The sequence below is a fragment of the Dermacentor albipictus genome, chromosome 10, assembly GCF_038994185.2.
Source record: "Dermacentor albipictus isolate Rhodes 1998 colony chromosome 10, USDA_Dalb.pri_finalv2, whole genome shotgun sequence".
Classification (NCBI taxonomy): domain Eukaryota; kingdom Metazoa; phylum Arthropoda; class Arachnida; order Ixodida; family Ixodidae; genus Dermacentor; species Dermacentor albipictus.
Genome location: NC_091830.1, coordinates 101,010,096 through 101,026,144, shown reverse-complemented (window position 1 = coordinate 101,026,144; position 16,049 = coordinate 101,010,096). Strand labels below are relative to the sequence as shown.

At 50.9% G+C, this 16,049-nt stretch overlaps 1 protein-coding gene, 2 non-coding genes and 1 pseudogene across 3 annotated transcripts; all 4 read left to right on the top strand.

The window, feature by feature from the left end:
* The first annotated feature begins 3,244 nt into the window (after window positions 1-3,244).
* LOC135908067 (U2 spliceosomal RNA) lies at window positions 3,245-3,449 on the top strand (annotated as a pseudogene).
* A 32-nt stretch (window positions 3,450-3,481) lies between these two features.
* On the top strand, window positions 3,482-3,674 carry LOC135908060 (U2 spliceosomal RNA). The gene has a single exon (XR_010566187.1). It is a non-coding gene; the product is annotated as a U2 spliceosomal RNA (small nuclear RNA).
* Window positions 3,675-3,985: 311 nt separating this feature from the next.
* LOC139050362 (uncharacterized) lies at window positions 3,986-6,100 on the top strand. The gene has a single exon (XM_070526603.1). The coding sequence runs from the start codon at window positions 3,986-3,988 to the stop codon at window positions 6,098-6,100; it is 2,115 nt and encodes a 704-aa protein (XP_070382704.1).
* A 5,344-nt stretch (window positions 6,101-11,444) lies between these two features.
* LOC135908053 (U2 spliceosomal RNA) lies at window positions 11,445-11,635 on the top strand. The gene has a single exon (XR_010566182.1). It is a non-coding gene; the product is annotated as a U2 spliceosomal RNA (small nuclear RNA).
* The last annotated feature ends 4,414 nt before the right edge of the window (window positions 11,636-16,049 follow it).

Sequence of the window (16,049 nt, the reverse complement as noted above, 5' to 3'; positions counted from 1 at the left end):
GGTCTACACATTCCCGTCTTGACCGAGCCTATGTCTCTGCAGAATTGCTCTCCGAGGTTTTGGACATCCATATCATTAATGGCCCGGAAGGATTCAAACCTTTCAGCGACCATAGACCCCTAAGTCTAAAGATCAAAGGACAGAGTGGGCCAGCGCCGCTACCAAACAGATGGAAAATGGACGCCAACCTCACACGGGACCCTGAAGCATGCCAGACCATTAGACAGAACCTCGCAAGATGCATGGCATCTTCTCCAGAAGACACAGAGTGGGATGATCTGAAAAATCAATGGAAAGACATTCTAATGGACGCAGGAAGAAATAGAAAACTGAAACTCACTGCCAAACTAAACGAAATTTCCAGACGGATCCTCATAATAAAAAGAGGGGGCGACCTAACCTTTTGTACACAAGAATATCTTAGCGACATGCGTGACAGATACCGAGAGATCATGAAAGAACTAAAACAGGGATCGAACCAACCAATGGGACTACAAGGACAGCAGTCCATAATTGATGGAAGCATTCAGCACGAAGCCAATCAAACGAGAGTCAAGATCAACATCAGGCGAATACGCTCCCACAATGGAGACATAATAACAGACCAGACAGCCATAGAAAAGATCTTTGTAGACCACTTCCCAGAAATCCTGCAGGAAAAAGACGACCAGCCCGTACTTACCACGTACTCGTGGTTTCCTCGACTCCCACAACTCAAAGACGAAGACGCAAGTCTATTGTATGCACCAATCACAAAAGAAGAGGCCTTGCGGGTAATCCGCAACATGAACAAAGAATCGGCCCCCGGACCGGACGGAATCCTTATCGGCTTTTACCATGAGTTCTTCCCCGAGATAGGCGAACGCTTAGTTAAAACACTGAATGACGTCATTACGAACCACAGAAAACCTGCATCTTTCACGCGAGGAAGAATTGTCCTTCTTCTCAAGGCCAATGCTGACCCACTTGACGTTAACGCCTGGCGCCCAGTGACGTTACTCAATGCAGATTATAAGATCGCCACGTCCATACTAGCAAACAGATTAAGCGATATCACACCAACCATCATATCCGATTTCCAGGCAGCGGCAATCTCGGGCAGGTCCATTTTTGCGGCCTTGACCCTCACCCGCGATGTTTTCGCGTACGCCAAAACAAAACAGTACAAAGGCGCCTTTGTAACCCTCGACCAAGAAAAAGCCTTTGATAACATGCGTCAGGCATATATGTTTCGCGTAATGCAGTCTTTTGGCTTCCCACAAGAGTTCATTGACATCATCCGAACACTTTATCGCGATGCCCAAAGCGAGATCCTAATCAACAACAAAGTATCCAGACGTTTTTCCATAAACAAGGGTGTACGCCAAGGCTGCGCCTTATCGCCCAGCTTGTTTGTATTAGCATTAGATCCCTTGTTGCGGAAAATCAACGAAGACTCAAGGATCCGGGATTTCCCATTACCGGGATCCCACGAAGTGAAAATCTCGGCATTTGCGCACGACATATGCCTTTTTATTAGAGATGAAAGCAGCTACAGAACAGCAATACACATTTTCAATGACTACGCCACCCTCTCCGGCGCCAAAATAAACGAAAAAAAAGCAAAGCACTCCGTTTTAGCTCCTTTTCTGAACGCGACTTACCTGACATACAATTCTTGGAAGCGGTTAAAGTACTCGGCCTCTGGTTTGAAGCGGGAAACGTCTCGGCGAAAAGTTGGATAGATCCCCTCAATAAAGCACGAAAAGTAGCAGAGGAAACAACAACCCCGGAACTTAGTCTTATAGAAAAAGCAGAAATCATCAAAGCCAAGATGTGCGCACCCGCCTTCTATGCGGCGAGGATCACACGAATGCCAAAGTTAGTGGCCAAAAAACTGGAATCCCTTATCAGTATATACTTGTGACAAAAGAAGACCGCACCCCTACCCCGACGGATTCTACGGCTACCTAAACAGAGGGGGGGACTAACAATTACCAATGTTGCCCAGACAGCAAGAATCCTAGCGGCCAAAACACTCGCAACACTGCTAAACAGCGACCAGTATGTGGGCATCACGGCGCTACACTATTGGCTCAGCACACTGGATCGTTTTGTGGCACCAGTCAAATGGTATGGTCCACGCGCCGAACGGCCACTAGAATTTTATAAGGACGCAGTTCACACCTGTAAAGCTATTGAAGAATTGTGCCCGGACACCCCTATAGCAGCTGTCAAGCCAGCCGAAGTCAATGCCGCCATAGCAATAACAGAACTTGAACTAGAAGAAGCAATGAAAAGCACCCCGGCAAAATGGAAATGGTGGGCACAAACGGACTTACCGGGACCAATACGAGACTTCGAATGGCAAAGAAGATGGGGCGTACTACCCACGAAAGCACGACTAAAGCACCTGGGAATAACTGAAACAGACCGGTGCCCCAACTGCGATCAACCAGAAACCCAAAAACATGCCCTCACGGAGTGCGGACCGGCCAAAGCGGTCTGGAGGGTAGCAAGCAACACATTCAAATGCAGATTACTCCATCAGGTGACCAAGAAATCTCGCTTTGAGAAGCTTTTGACACTCGTAATCATGTTTTGTATCTGGAAAAGACGAGGACAGGCTGAGTTGAAGAGGCGCCCGCAAAGAGCCGTCTACCCCGTGCTAAAATACACACGGATATGGATGAAAAGGATTTTATCCAAAGAGCTCGCTAGAAATGGAGGAGACCAGTTTCTTCGAAAGTGGCACACGCGGTTTTGGAGTATCAAAAATGACAAAATCATAGCGCCCATGAGCCACGTCTAATACCATGCATTCATGCCTCCTCCTATCGATACAATTCTCTCGCAGCTAGGAGATACACTTCCAGCAAATAAACACAATGTAGATGACAATTATACAAAGGGGGAGTAATCTACGAACTCAACAGGGAAAGAATCAAGTCTTGTTGTGAAAATGTAGTCAAACCACGTGAATTCCTGATTTATAGACAACCAGCCCCAAGGGGTCTGGTAGTGTTATTTGCCTACGTGCATGCTGTCAAGTGTACAAACCACACAGTGTATTGTCGGTGATCCTCTGTTCATACAACGTGTAAATTGCATTTACTCGCAAAGAACTGTGCCAATAAACCTTTCACGGAAAAGCTACTCTTGTATATACCACGATCATATGCATTGTATATATCATCATATGTACTGGTTGTCCATTTTGTTGTAAGCCATTTGTTTCAGTACACTGTACATTAGACTGATGTACATAGATTTTTGACATGTCAGTAACATGTTAATAAAATTCCCTGTGTGTAGTATCTGTTCTTATCAGCTTAATATCTGATACGGGTTCTATATGGACCCACGATATTAAACCTATTTTTAGAAGTTGGCGGAGTGCCTGAAGCCTGCTTCACCTCCGCCGCAGGTCGGCCCGCTATTGCACTACCTCCGGGATCGGCCCCCGCTCACTTAGGTGAGACTTCATTCAATCAAAATGAAGATCGCTTCTCGGCCTTTTGGCTAAGATCAAAGTGTAGTCAATGCAGCTGGCTTGCCCGGCCTTTGACACACTTATCTTTGTAGAGGCGCCCGGATACCTGCTCCGGTTATAGCAGTGTCTTCCCCTATCCCAGCCCTATCTTTCCAGGCCCTCGGCTCCCTGCTGCACTGCCTCCAGGACAGCCCACGTGCTGCTACCTGGTGGCCCCTGGACGACCCACACCGGCCCGCTTCCTGGTCCTGCCGCTGCCTGGCGCTGCCTGCCGCCCCCCGGAGACTCCTGCCCCGCTCGGCCTGACCACTGCTTGCTGCTGCCTGCCTGCGGGGTGCCTGTTGGTCCTGCCGTCCCGACTGGTGCTGTGCTGGGGCACAACCGGCTGGCCCCTGCCTTCGCCATCGTCTGTCATGGGCCCGGCCCACTCGCTGCCATCCCTGGTGGCCCCCTAGCCTCCGGACCTGGCCTCCTTTAAGGAGAGCCGCCGGGTCCGGAAGGTAAGACCATTCAATGGATCTTGGGGGCCACGGCCGCACGGCCCATGACATCAGCGAAGACGATGGCGACCCCAACGCCCCTGGGCAGGAACGCCAGCCGGCCCGTGAGGAAGGCACCCTCACGGTGTTCTTTCCCGTGCCCCACACGGTCCGGTGCTGCGAAGAGGGCTGCCGAGCTGCCTATGCCGCGGCCAAATGGACAGCGCGGCGGCAGTCCCTCCAGCGGCACCTAGAACTCGAACACGGCACCAGGATGCGGCGCACCATCAACGTGTGCAGCATCTGCGGCGAGACACTGGGGCTTCGACCAGCCTCTCACGCCTGCCTGGCTGCAGCCAACTCGACTGCCGCCCCCCATGCTGCCCTGCCACACCAGTGTGGCAGTTGCTCAATGTCCTTCCCCACAAGGAGGGGCTTGAGCAACCACGAGCAGTGGCACAGGAGGGAGGCGGCACTGGCAGCCAGGCGTGATCTCGCCGCGGGTGCTGCCACTGGTGCGTCAGAGCAGGACAACGACAGCACCCCCGCAGCAGAGCAGGACAGCACCGAGGGTCCCGCTGAGGACCCTCTTGGAACACCAGCAGTGGCCACCGGGCAGGCCGCCGACCCGGAGCCGTCTCCCGTGGCACCTCTGGGAACACCCGGACACAGCAGCGATGGCGAGATGGCCGAGGCACCTTCTCCGCGGACGCCAAACCAGTCAGGGCGGACCGCGACCTCGGCCTCTCCTTCTCCAACACCATCGCTGCCGTCCAACCGAGGCAGCCCGGGAGCACCAGTCTCCGAGGCTCACGACCCGGCGGCCATGCAGGAGCTCTCCCCAGGCAGGGCAGAGGTGCAGGACCATGACGGAAGCACCCAGGACTTCGGGACCCAGGACGAACATGCTGGTACCACACGGCCAGAGGGCAGTGCGTGGACCTTAGCGGACGAAACGGCAGAGCTGCGGGCATTGAGCTGGTTGCCTGAGTCTGCTGGGGAGTGGGCACGGTTTAAAAACATCCTCGACCGTGCCATTGCAGCCGGAACCAAACACCTGCGGCTGCCAGTCGGGGACTCGCGCCAATCACGGAGGCGTGAGGTGAACCCCGACAACCCCCAGCAGATCCAAACTCTATACAGAAGGAACCGGCGCCGGGCAGTGCGGTTAATCACTGAAGGCCCGTCCCAGCTCTGTCCGATCGACCCCCACGCACTGCAGGACCACTACTCTAACCTCTGGTCACCAACGCCCGTGGATACCAGCATCCTGAGGTCAAGGCTTCCAGCCACCGAAGAACTGGACTTGTGCCCCTTTACACCGGAAGAAGTCGCAGCCAAGCTCCGTAAATGCGAGAGTACAGCTCCAGGGGAGGACCGCCTCACGTACCACCACTGGAGGCAGGTGGACCCTGAGGGCAGGTTCCTGGCGGCGGTATACAACGTATGCCTCCAATACCGCCGCACGCCCCTGAGCTGGAAGTCGACGAGGACTATCCTGATCTACAAGAAGGGCGACCGCGAGGACCCCACAAACTGGCGACCCATTGCCCTTGGTCGCACAATTGCCAAACTGTATGCCGGGTGTCTCACCACCCGGCTGCAGAGGTGGTTGGGCGACCATGCGGTACTGTCCAGGTGTCAGAAGGGCTTCCTGCCGCACGATGGGGTGTTTGAACACAACTTCGTGCTGCAGGGACGCCTGGATGATGCCAGGACAGGAGGTGGGGAGCTGTGCGTGGGGTTCCTCGATTTTGCCAACGCTTTCGGCTCGGTCGCCCATCAGGCCCTCGTCGACGCTGTCCGCGGCGCCTGCGCGGGGGAGGCCTTTGCTACCATCGTTGAAGACCTCTACCGCGCCAACACCACCTGCGTCGTGGCAGCAGCTGGCATTACGGAGCCAATCGCCATCGGAGCTGGGCTGAGACAGGGCTGTCCTCTGAGCGGCCTGCTTTTCAACCTGGTGGTGGACCCGGTCATCCGTGCAGTACAGGGAGGCGATAGGCAGCACAACATCCTTGCCTACGCCGATGATCTGACGCTGCTGGCCACGGATCCCACCACCCTGCAGAGCCGCTTCCCAGGCGGCACGCCAGGTTGGGCCAACGTTGGAAACATATTGGCACTTCTTGGCCCAATGACGGCCTAAGATTAACAGCGTGGTTCCAATATTGGCAGTGCCATTCTGGTTCCTGGCCCAATGTTGGCCTAAGGTTAACAGCGTGGCGCCAATATTGGCTGTGCCATTCTGATAGAGATCCAACGTTGGCCCACTTTACACAGTCAGTAAACAATATTGGCTGTGCCATTCTGATAGAGATCCAATGTTGGCCCACTTTACACAGTAGGTAAACAATATTGGCTGTGCCATTCTGATAGAGATCCAATGTTGGCCCACTTTACACAGTCAGTAAACAATATTGGCTATGCCATTCTGATAGAGATCCAATGTTGGCCCACTTTACACAGTAAGTAAACAATATTGGCTGTGCCATTCTGATAGAGATCCAATGTTGGCCCACTTTACACAGTCAGTAAACAATATTGGCTGTGCCATTCTGATAGAGATCCAATGTTGGCCCACTGTACACAGTAGGTAAACAATATTGGCTGTGCCATTCTGATAGAGATCCAATGTTGGCCCACTTTACACAGTCAGTAAACAATATTGGCTATGCCATTCTGATAGAGATCCAATGTTGGCCCACTTTACACAGTAAGTAAACAATATTGGCTGTGCCATTCTGATAGAGATCCAATGTTGGCCCACTTTACACAGTCAGTAAACAATATTGGCACTGCCGTTCAACAAGGCGGGAATTATTGGACCGACTTTCGTATGGATTTGCCAATATGGGTTACTAGTTGGCTTTCTTTGGAGGAAATTGGCCCGTAATAAGCTAATTTTCGCCTTGTCGGCTTTTAGTGCTCTACGACTTGCTGAGATTGAACAACGTGTTTTGAAAACTAACGCACTGATCACAGGCACACTGCGCAGGAACCAAAAATATGTTCTCCCATGTCAACTCCATGAATGGTACACCGCCATTATTGCACTTCTCCTTTACCGAAATGTGTCCCCTAAAGAGAAAAGCCAGTGTACCACGTAGCAAGCAGGGGAAGTCGCATAAATTTAGCCGCTGCTTTATTGATCGTGAATAAGAACTTGAGCTTTCTATAAGAAGCAACGGTATTGCGAATTTGCCTGCGCATTGTATTTTTTGCATGTACGCTCCGCGGCTTTAGTGGGTCAAGATTCTGAGGAGAATCGAGAATTACAGTGCCTCAGAGCTGATGGAACCGTTTTATATTGCATCGAGATGGAGCGGATATGCATTACTGAAGCTATTGTTAGTTTGTTTAGCATGCATGGCATGTTGCGGCGACATCATGCTCCTATTCTAATATATTTGTTTGTTCGTGCATGTGTAGTAAGCTCCTTGTATGAATGCCCCTGACAGAAAAAAAAATTAATTGCACGTTTTGGCATTTGCGTGTCAACAACCTCTTGTCGTTGCGTTTAGTAGGCACGGCGCATTCCCGATTTTTTTTTTCGGCCTAGCTTTCCGTCCTTTAGCCCCCCCTTGCCTCTCCTTCACGCACCCAGGTGAGCCTGTCAATGTTATCAGTCAAGTGTTCAGACAGCCATAAGCTGCTGTGTCGAATTGGGTGCTCTGGGAAGCATGGGGGAAAGCAGAGGGGTCACTATTGTCCTCCTTGTCGCCCTCCATCGCTGCCACCCCAAAACCCGTTCGGGCTAGGTCCAGTGGGGGAAAGGGGCGTTTACGCCGTATTCTTCGTTCACCCTTTCCTTTCACTCTTTCCTTCTATGCGTCGCTAGCACGCCGACTGGGTGCAACACCGCCTGAGTGCTTGCCGTCCGTTCTTGCCAGAGCACTCCTCTCGTGAAAAATTCTTGCTTGCGGTCGTCATTCCTACTGAGAAGCCTACATCTTGAAATACGCAGAATGTGGCCACGAATTTTTGTGAGTGTTAGAATTAATATAGGCGAAACAACAATTAGAAAAAAAGTCGGCGCTCGTGGGCACCGTCTTCGATGCGGGATGAACTCGGATACAAAGAAGCATGGATCATACAATGGTGAGTGCATTTGTTTCGCGCATGTTAAAAGTTTTATCAGAAGCAATATCACCCAAGCTATATCACCCAAGCAATATCACGCGGTATATATATTACTGAAACAGGCTTGGCTAATGTAGAATGCCTGTAATTAAATAGCTCTTTTTATTTGCAGCCTTTGAATAGTGCCTGGAGTAGAACCACGTGTAAATCTGTGAATTTCACCCAAATTCCAGGAATATGATTTTATCAAGCCACGCGTGCGGCCTGATCCTGCTAGTGATACCGAGGAACCACGCTTCTTCTCACTGGTATAGGTCAAGCATCATTTCCAGCTGACAGTATTTCTTTCTTTTCGTATAATAAATGCTCCTTTTACTAGTGTTTCTTGACGGAACTTCTCGGTTTCCACATTAAAAATTTCGCAGGAAGGCTGCATTGCGTCTACACAGTCTGAAACTAGGCTTTTTGTGCTGCAGCAGGTTTTGCTGCAATTTTTTATTTTAAAGCGCTACGCTGACTAGGTGTGAGCTGTAAACAAAGCGGACGGATCCTGCGCATTTTATGTCTGTTCTAAATATTACGTTACATCTTGTACAAGGTAAGCCATATATGTCGAAATATTAAGAAGTGTTACTTGACAAATCTCTTGCAAGAAAGTTTCTTGATTCACCCCTTCGAACTCTCTGCTCCGATTTATAATAGTGTTGCAGTATGGCGATTTTTCAAATGAAAACTCTCCATCATACATTTGTCATACCAATATCTCTGACATTGTTTCTTTTCATTTTACAGAGCAAACATTTCCTCCAAGTAATGGTGAAGTCGCTATCGGATATGGTGGCAATATCAACGAAACCACCGCGTTATCGTGGTCCTCGGGGGCCTGATAAGCCCGCTGTCATCCAAGCACTGACAAACCTGCCTACCGACGTCAGCTCCCTGCCCTGAAACCCCTGGCCAGCCCACCGTCCTCGGCACCTTGCCCGATTCCTATCCTGAGGGCAGTGCCTGTAAATAAACTGTTTGAAGATAACCGAGCGTCACCCATCTAGGTCCACGGAAAATGCCTGTTTGTGAAAATTTATTCGCAATAAACTGTCATAAACGTCAATTTCAGTATTCTTTTATTATTTCCAATCATATATGACTTCTGCTTGACATCTTTTTGCCGAGCTTTCCTAGCTACTATTGAGGAAGACAGTAAGGGGACAATTGCTACAAAAAATGCCGCTAGAAAAATGTTTGCGGTAAGAATATGTGCGTGCTCTAAAGCAAGCATATCTAGAATATTCGTCATGCAAAGGGCATTGGCTCAAAGCTGGCATTAATAATGGCAACGATATGGCTCAACACTGGTCCTACGCTGGCAGCACGATGGCTGCTGCATTGGCATAACATTGGCCCAATCTTGGCTTTAACGCTGGTCCTACGATGAATGCTGCATTGGCATAACATTGGTCCAATCTTGGCTTTAACGCTGGTCCTACGCTGGCAGCACGATGGCTGCTGCATTGGCATAACATTGGCCCAATCTTGGCTTTAACGCTGGTCCAACGATGGCTGCTGCATTGGCATAACATTGGTCCAATCTTGGCTTTAACGCTGGGCCAACATTGGATTGGGTTGCACTTTGCCAATATGCCAACATTGGTCCAACATTGGTGCCAATTTTTGCCAGCATTGGGCCATGGTTGGACCAATGCTGGTGTGCTGCCTGGGTTGGACCGTGTAACAGCCCTGTCGGCCCGGCTCGGGCTGCGACTCAACGCCGCCAAGTGCCGGTCTCTACACCTGTCTGGTCGCCACCCCGTGGGTACACGGCCCACCTCTTTCACCGTGGGTGGCGACCCGATTCCGGCGCTTGGCGACTTCCAGGGGCACAAGTTCCTGGGCCGTCCAGTGGGGTTCAGGGTGCTGCCGGACGAAACGACGGTCGACGATGCCATCCACCTGGGCAGAAAGCTGCTCTCCTCTATGCTCGCCCCATGGCAGAGGCTGGATGCTATCAAAACATTTTTGTATCCAGCCCTCAACTTTGCCATGCGGGTGGGCCTTGCCAGCAAAGGAGAGTGGCAACGCCTGGACGAGGAGCTCCGCCCGCTCATCAAGAAGACCCTGTACGTGCCAGCCAGAGCTTCCAATGAATACTTGTACGGAAGCTCTCAGGCTGGCAGTGCAGGGATCCCACTTGCGGCGGAGCTCAGCGACATCTTTCGGGTGGATGGAGCCTTCAAGCTACTGACGACGACCGACGTGGAGGTCCGGGAGCGTGCAGCAGGAGAGCTCGAGGGCGTAGTGTCAAGGCGGCTGAGACGACCCGCGAACACCGAGGACATGGAGGCTTACCTCTCAGGCGAGACGGAGGGCGACTTCTGACAAACGTCCACACAGGTCCAGTCTGTGTGGACGGAGGCCCGGAAAGCCTCCCGTCGCCTCCGGTCGCCTAGGAGCTCTTGGAGCATGGAGCCCGCATCAACTGCGGAGAGGCCTCTGTGTCACCGAGGAACCGCCACAAGCTGGTCAAGACCATCCGGGCGCTCCTCTCCACCGAAAGGGACAGAACTCTGCAAGACAAACCGAACCAGGGCAAGGCGATGGTGTGTGTGGCGGCCGACCCGGCAAACTCCCATTTGATGAGGTCCGGCCGCTACACCCGCTTCATCGACTGGCGCTTCGTGCATCGAGCCCGACTAAATCTCCTCCCCCTCAATGCCACAAGACTCTGGGCACCCGCAGCGGACTAAAGATGCAGACGCTGCGGGTATGGGGAGGACACACTGCCGCATGTACTTTGCCACTGCATGCGGCAGCGCCGGGCTATGACGGAGCGTCATAACACCATCGTCGCCAGAATAAAAACGGCTGCCTTGGGTCGGTTTACAGTCATTGCGGAGAACCAGGTCGTGGGCAACACATCACTCAAGCCCGACCTGGTACTGGCCCGTGGAGAGGAGGCACTCATCCTGGACGTCTGCTGCCCTTTCGAGAACAGGCTGCAGGCATTCCAGGACGCCCGGAAGGCTAAGGAGGAGAAGTACGCCCCTGTACAACGTCATCTCCTCCGCCGGTTCCAACGCGTGACGGTGGACGCGGTGGTCGTCGGCTGCCTTGGCAGCTGGGATGTGGGGAACGACCGGGTGATGCGCAGGCTATGTAGTAGGTCATGCCTACGGACACTCAAACGCCTGTGCATCAGCGATACAATCAGCGCCTCTACAAAGATTTTTAGAGCCCATGTCGGCACCTCTTAATGATCTTATGTTTTTAGAGAAGCGCCATTTTTTGCACTGTTTTACACCTTTACAGTTTTAGTCTTTTATTACTAACACCACTAGCTAGTTTTTTTAGCCATTTGTTTGCGTTTTTAGATTATACACCTTTTATTCGTTTTCTCCTTGGTTTTGTAACACATATTTTTGATGTACTCTAAATAGCATGAATAAAAAACTCTGTTCTTATCAGCTTAATATCTGATAGGGGTTCTATATGGACCCACGATATTAAACCTATTTTTGGAAGTTGGCGGAGTGCTTGAAGCCTGCTTCACCTCCGCCGCAGGTCGGCCCGGTATTGCACTACCTCCGGGATCGGCCCCCGCTCACTTAGGTGAGACTTCATTCAATCAAAATGAAGAACACAAGCTCGAAGCGAGCACTCACGTGACACGCACCATTCCCATACTATACGCAACGATGCCGGTGTTTCTGAACGATTGTCTGCTGTAATGAGCCACTTGGGGGGGAAGGGTGATTAGCCGTGGGTTTTGCAATCAATGTAAGTCCCACTCAAAGCCAACACTGCATTTTGGAGTTCACTATCGCTTTGATCCGCAAACCACAGCAAGCTCGCCCTGCGAAAATCCGCTGCCCTAGTGGAAGAAAGGCTCTCTATGAAACAAAAATGGAGTGCCCGATTTCCGGCAACATTTTCGCTGCAGTGGGACCGAACGCCTCGAAAACAAACTTGTCGTATGGCCAAGTGTGGCGAGATATATTCAAGGGTTCAGAGGTGCCTCAGCTTTCCAACCTGTATGTTATGAATGCCTGTTGCTACCTTTTCGTCATCATCATCCTGCTGGCTACGACCACTGCAGGGCAAAGACCTCTCCCATAATTCTCCAAGCACTCCGGTCACGTGTAACCCCGGTCGCGGTCGCCGTCTAGTGCCTGCGCCCTTCCTAATCTAATCTGCCCTCCTAAATTTCCGCCACCCCGTGCTACGCTTCCCTTCTCTTAGAATTCTGTCGGTAACCCTTAATTGATGATCTTCCCCCCACATTGCATGCCCTGCGCACGCCCATTTCTTTTCCTTGGTTTAAACTAAGGTGTCATTAGCTCGCGTTTGTTCGCTCACCCCCCGAATCTGCTCTATTCTTATCCCCCGTAGCACTACACCCATCATTCTTCTTTCCAAAGCTCGTTGCTTCGGCCTCAGTTACCCTTCGGTAATCCTTAAGGTCCTTCGTTGCGGCTCTCGTGGCATCTTTCTCATTTAAATAAGGCTATTTCGTTCAGTTTTGGGGGAAAACTCAATGAGCTAGGCGCGATTGTGTCCCCGGCGCCGCTCTCAACAAGATGGCGGCGCCCAGGCTTTTTGCCTGGTGGTTCGGCTTGACGCAGAACACGCCTGCAGGGCAGTGAAGCCGCATTGAAGGGGCAACGAGCGGCGCAGTGAAGCGCATACTCGGGCGAAAAACGCGAACATCAGCCAAAAATACAACCAAATGGCCAAATACGAATTTCCGTTATGGGAAATTGGAGTTCAGTTGGCGCGTTGCGCTCGCCTAAGGTAAAGAACATAAATGCGAGTGCCACATCAGCCAAGTCAATGCTGAGGATCGCGTATCATTTCTTATTTTTTTCCCCTTGCCTCCTGGCCTGCGTGGCCCTAGCGCGCATGCCCACGAAAGTAATGCAATAAGGAAAACGCGAAATCATGCGGTGACGGCTGTGTCATATCTATTGTGCGTGCTTTGTTCTTTTTGGACTACAGTGGTGTGCGTTATGAGAAAGTTTCAGTGACCAGCGAACCTATATTTAGAACCACATTTACGGTTATTGCTACAAGCTGCGGGTAGGTGTTTTTTTTAAATTTCTATCTTTCTTTTTTTCGCTACCAACGATGGGTTATCGCAACCGCGATCGGTTGTGCTAGACGCGTTCTTGCCAAACGTTGGCTCTATACGCGACCCGTGACGCGTGGTCGGCACATTCAAGCAGTCCATTGCAAACCGTTCCAAGAAGAAGGATACTAGCTCCACGTTCCGCTGGGTGCGCTTGTTCGAAGATTGTACTTTTAGACCTTCGAGGAAGCACCGCCATCCCACGTTTTCTATAACGCGCTAAGATTCAGAGCGACAGCGACCACTTGTCTTTGTCAATATCTCGGACTCTTTTTTTTTCTTTAATCCAGATCATCAGACGAGCCCGCGTTCACGCGCACTCGCTCCCTCCGATAAGCAGGGAAGCTCGGTTGGGGTGTTGTAGGGCCTCGCGCATGCGCTGCTGAGTTCGTCGCTTCGCCGGCCGCTCGACGCTGGCGCGGTACTGGTAATCAACTTCGACGTGCATGGTGAAACGTCGCTGTGAAACGTCACGACTAGCAATGCAATGTGTTTGCGAGCAATCGGAGAAATGAGAGAGCCCCTGTAGATTAGTGGAAACGTTCCTCCAAGTATTACGTTTGCAATTTGCGCCTACGAACATGAACTAGACAAAGGAAATGATCCGCCTTCACTTCATAAAATTCCCGTACGAAGAAATTTGCGTGCGCACGTGATCTCCCGCATGAAACCAGACGATAGGTTAATTTTAGCCGTTCATTTCGATTTGCCGAATGTAAACCGGAACACTTTCTCCACGCGCTCTTGAGGTTTGAATGACAATCAATGACATGCTTTTTTATATATTTTTTTTGTTCTATCTGGAACCAAAAGAATTCAGAACGCCATTTCAATCTTAGATTCGATTCACGCCTTGCGTTACGTCACCCCTGGCATATCTGATGAACATGCTCTGCTGTTAAGCTTCATGATCACGGCATTAAAAGTCGCCACTTCCCGAACGTTTATCGCGCCGATGATGAACCGTATGCTGGATTCTTATTGTAATGATTTTATAGAAAGTTTTATACTTCTATGGCTAGCTTCAAGGAAAGGAAAAACATCGCTCAGCATTGTATAACGCATAACAACAACAACGAAAAATCTGCAGGTTATTCATACTACAATGAGAACACTAGGAATACTGAAAAAGATGAAATCTAAACATGCTGCAAGGAGCCAACAAATGCAATTGAACCAACGAACTGAAGTGCAATTATTTCATCAAGACATGCCCCGAAAAAACGTGGCCACTATCAATGCTCATTTCAAGGCTGTTTTTTTTTGTTTGTGACGGATAATAATTATCTTCCCAATGGCTGATGTGAAAATTCCAGAGCGCGGCATTTTCGAAATCTCAAGGCCCCGGCTGCTTTCTCTCTTCTTTAAGTATGTCCCGGGTGGCAGGTGGAGAAAAGTTTCACGCACATAATTTAAAAGCCTGTAGCTGATTTTCTTGAAGAACACAAAGTGCCGACAAACCACCAAACAAGACAAAATTGAATCGGTATTACGCGCGATGATTTCGCACCGCAGTAACAAAAGGGTAACAAGCGGACGTTCATTTCATGGTTTGTATTTCACGCCTCTCACAATAATAATAAAAAGAATGCTACTGCATAAATTAGCTTTTCCGAAACTGGATGGTTTCGATCAGCTTCCTTAAGTTGAGTTGGCGTTGATTGAGCAGGTGCGGGCCTCGGTTGTTTAAGATTTTTGTAAATGGCATCATCAAATGGCCCAAAAAAAATTCATGTCGTGGTGACACAAGTGGCACATGAGTACTGTTATCGGGAGGAAAAAAAAGGAAAACCGGCACGTAATAGGGAGACACTCCTCTTACACGTGAAGCTCCAAACAAATTGTTTTTCTTGAGACGCTCTATAAAGCTCCTCAAACGCAGCACCCGTACGCGAAGACAAATGTCCAAACTGGAAAGAAAGCACGAAATTCGCGGCGCCCGTTTGCTGTGAAACAACGGGCAACATTACGCAAAGTCCGCTACACGTCAGCCGGGGCGGCCGCACCCCGCCCGCGGTTGAGCCATATATGGGGACTGAACATCAGGCTGCACGCGCCAAGTCCCCGACCACGTCAGCCGGGGCGGCCGCGCTTAAGCCTAAAAAATGCTCGGCGCTTAAGCCAGGTAGCGAGCAAAAATGCCCGGCGCTTAAACCGCGGGATTGTTGCTGAAATTGTATGTAGTCCGGCAGGAGTCTGTCGGCGCCCGCGCGCGGCAAAGTCCGCTACCACGTCAGCCGGGGCGGCGAAAAAAAAATAAAAAAAAGAACCAGCCCCCTCGTGTCAGCGTGCGCGAGGCGGCAGTCAATGCCGGCCTCGCTGTTATAGCCCCAGGAGGAACGCACGCTGCTCTCTGGAGTCCTCTCGCGAGGTCCTCGTGTATAGCGAGCGCCTCGCGCCAACACACGCATCGCCCCGAAAATCGGCCGGTTCGAGACGCCAACGCACCCACTCATGTCTCGGGAGCGCGGCTTTTGACCATGCCGAAAGCCGCTTTTCGTGCGCGCCACTAACAGGATGACGAGGCACTTTGTTGACCACAAGAAACGCGCGCGACACAGCGCGCGCAGCGCAGCTCCCCGTGGCTGCTTCACGACAATCAAGCAGTGGTCGTCTGCTGCTAGCAGACGACCACTGCCTGCGCCAGCAAGACTAGCCGTTCGAAGCGGCGCCATACTGCGACAACGGTCCCCTTCCGTTTCGCCTTTTTCTGCACTGAGTTGCGATGGAGGCAAAAAAAAAAGAAAGAAAAAAAATTACCGACGATTACGTTACTTCCTAATGCGAAATTTGAGCGCAGCAAATAAGCTGTTTCACCTTTTCGATAGATTGAGGCAAAGAAATCGAGCAACACATGTATGCGCTATCACAGAATTTTTTTTTATTTTTCACA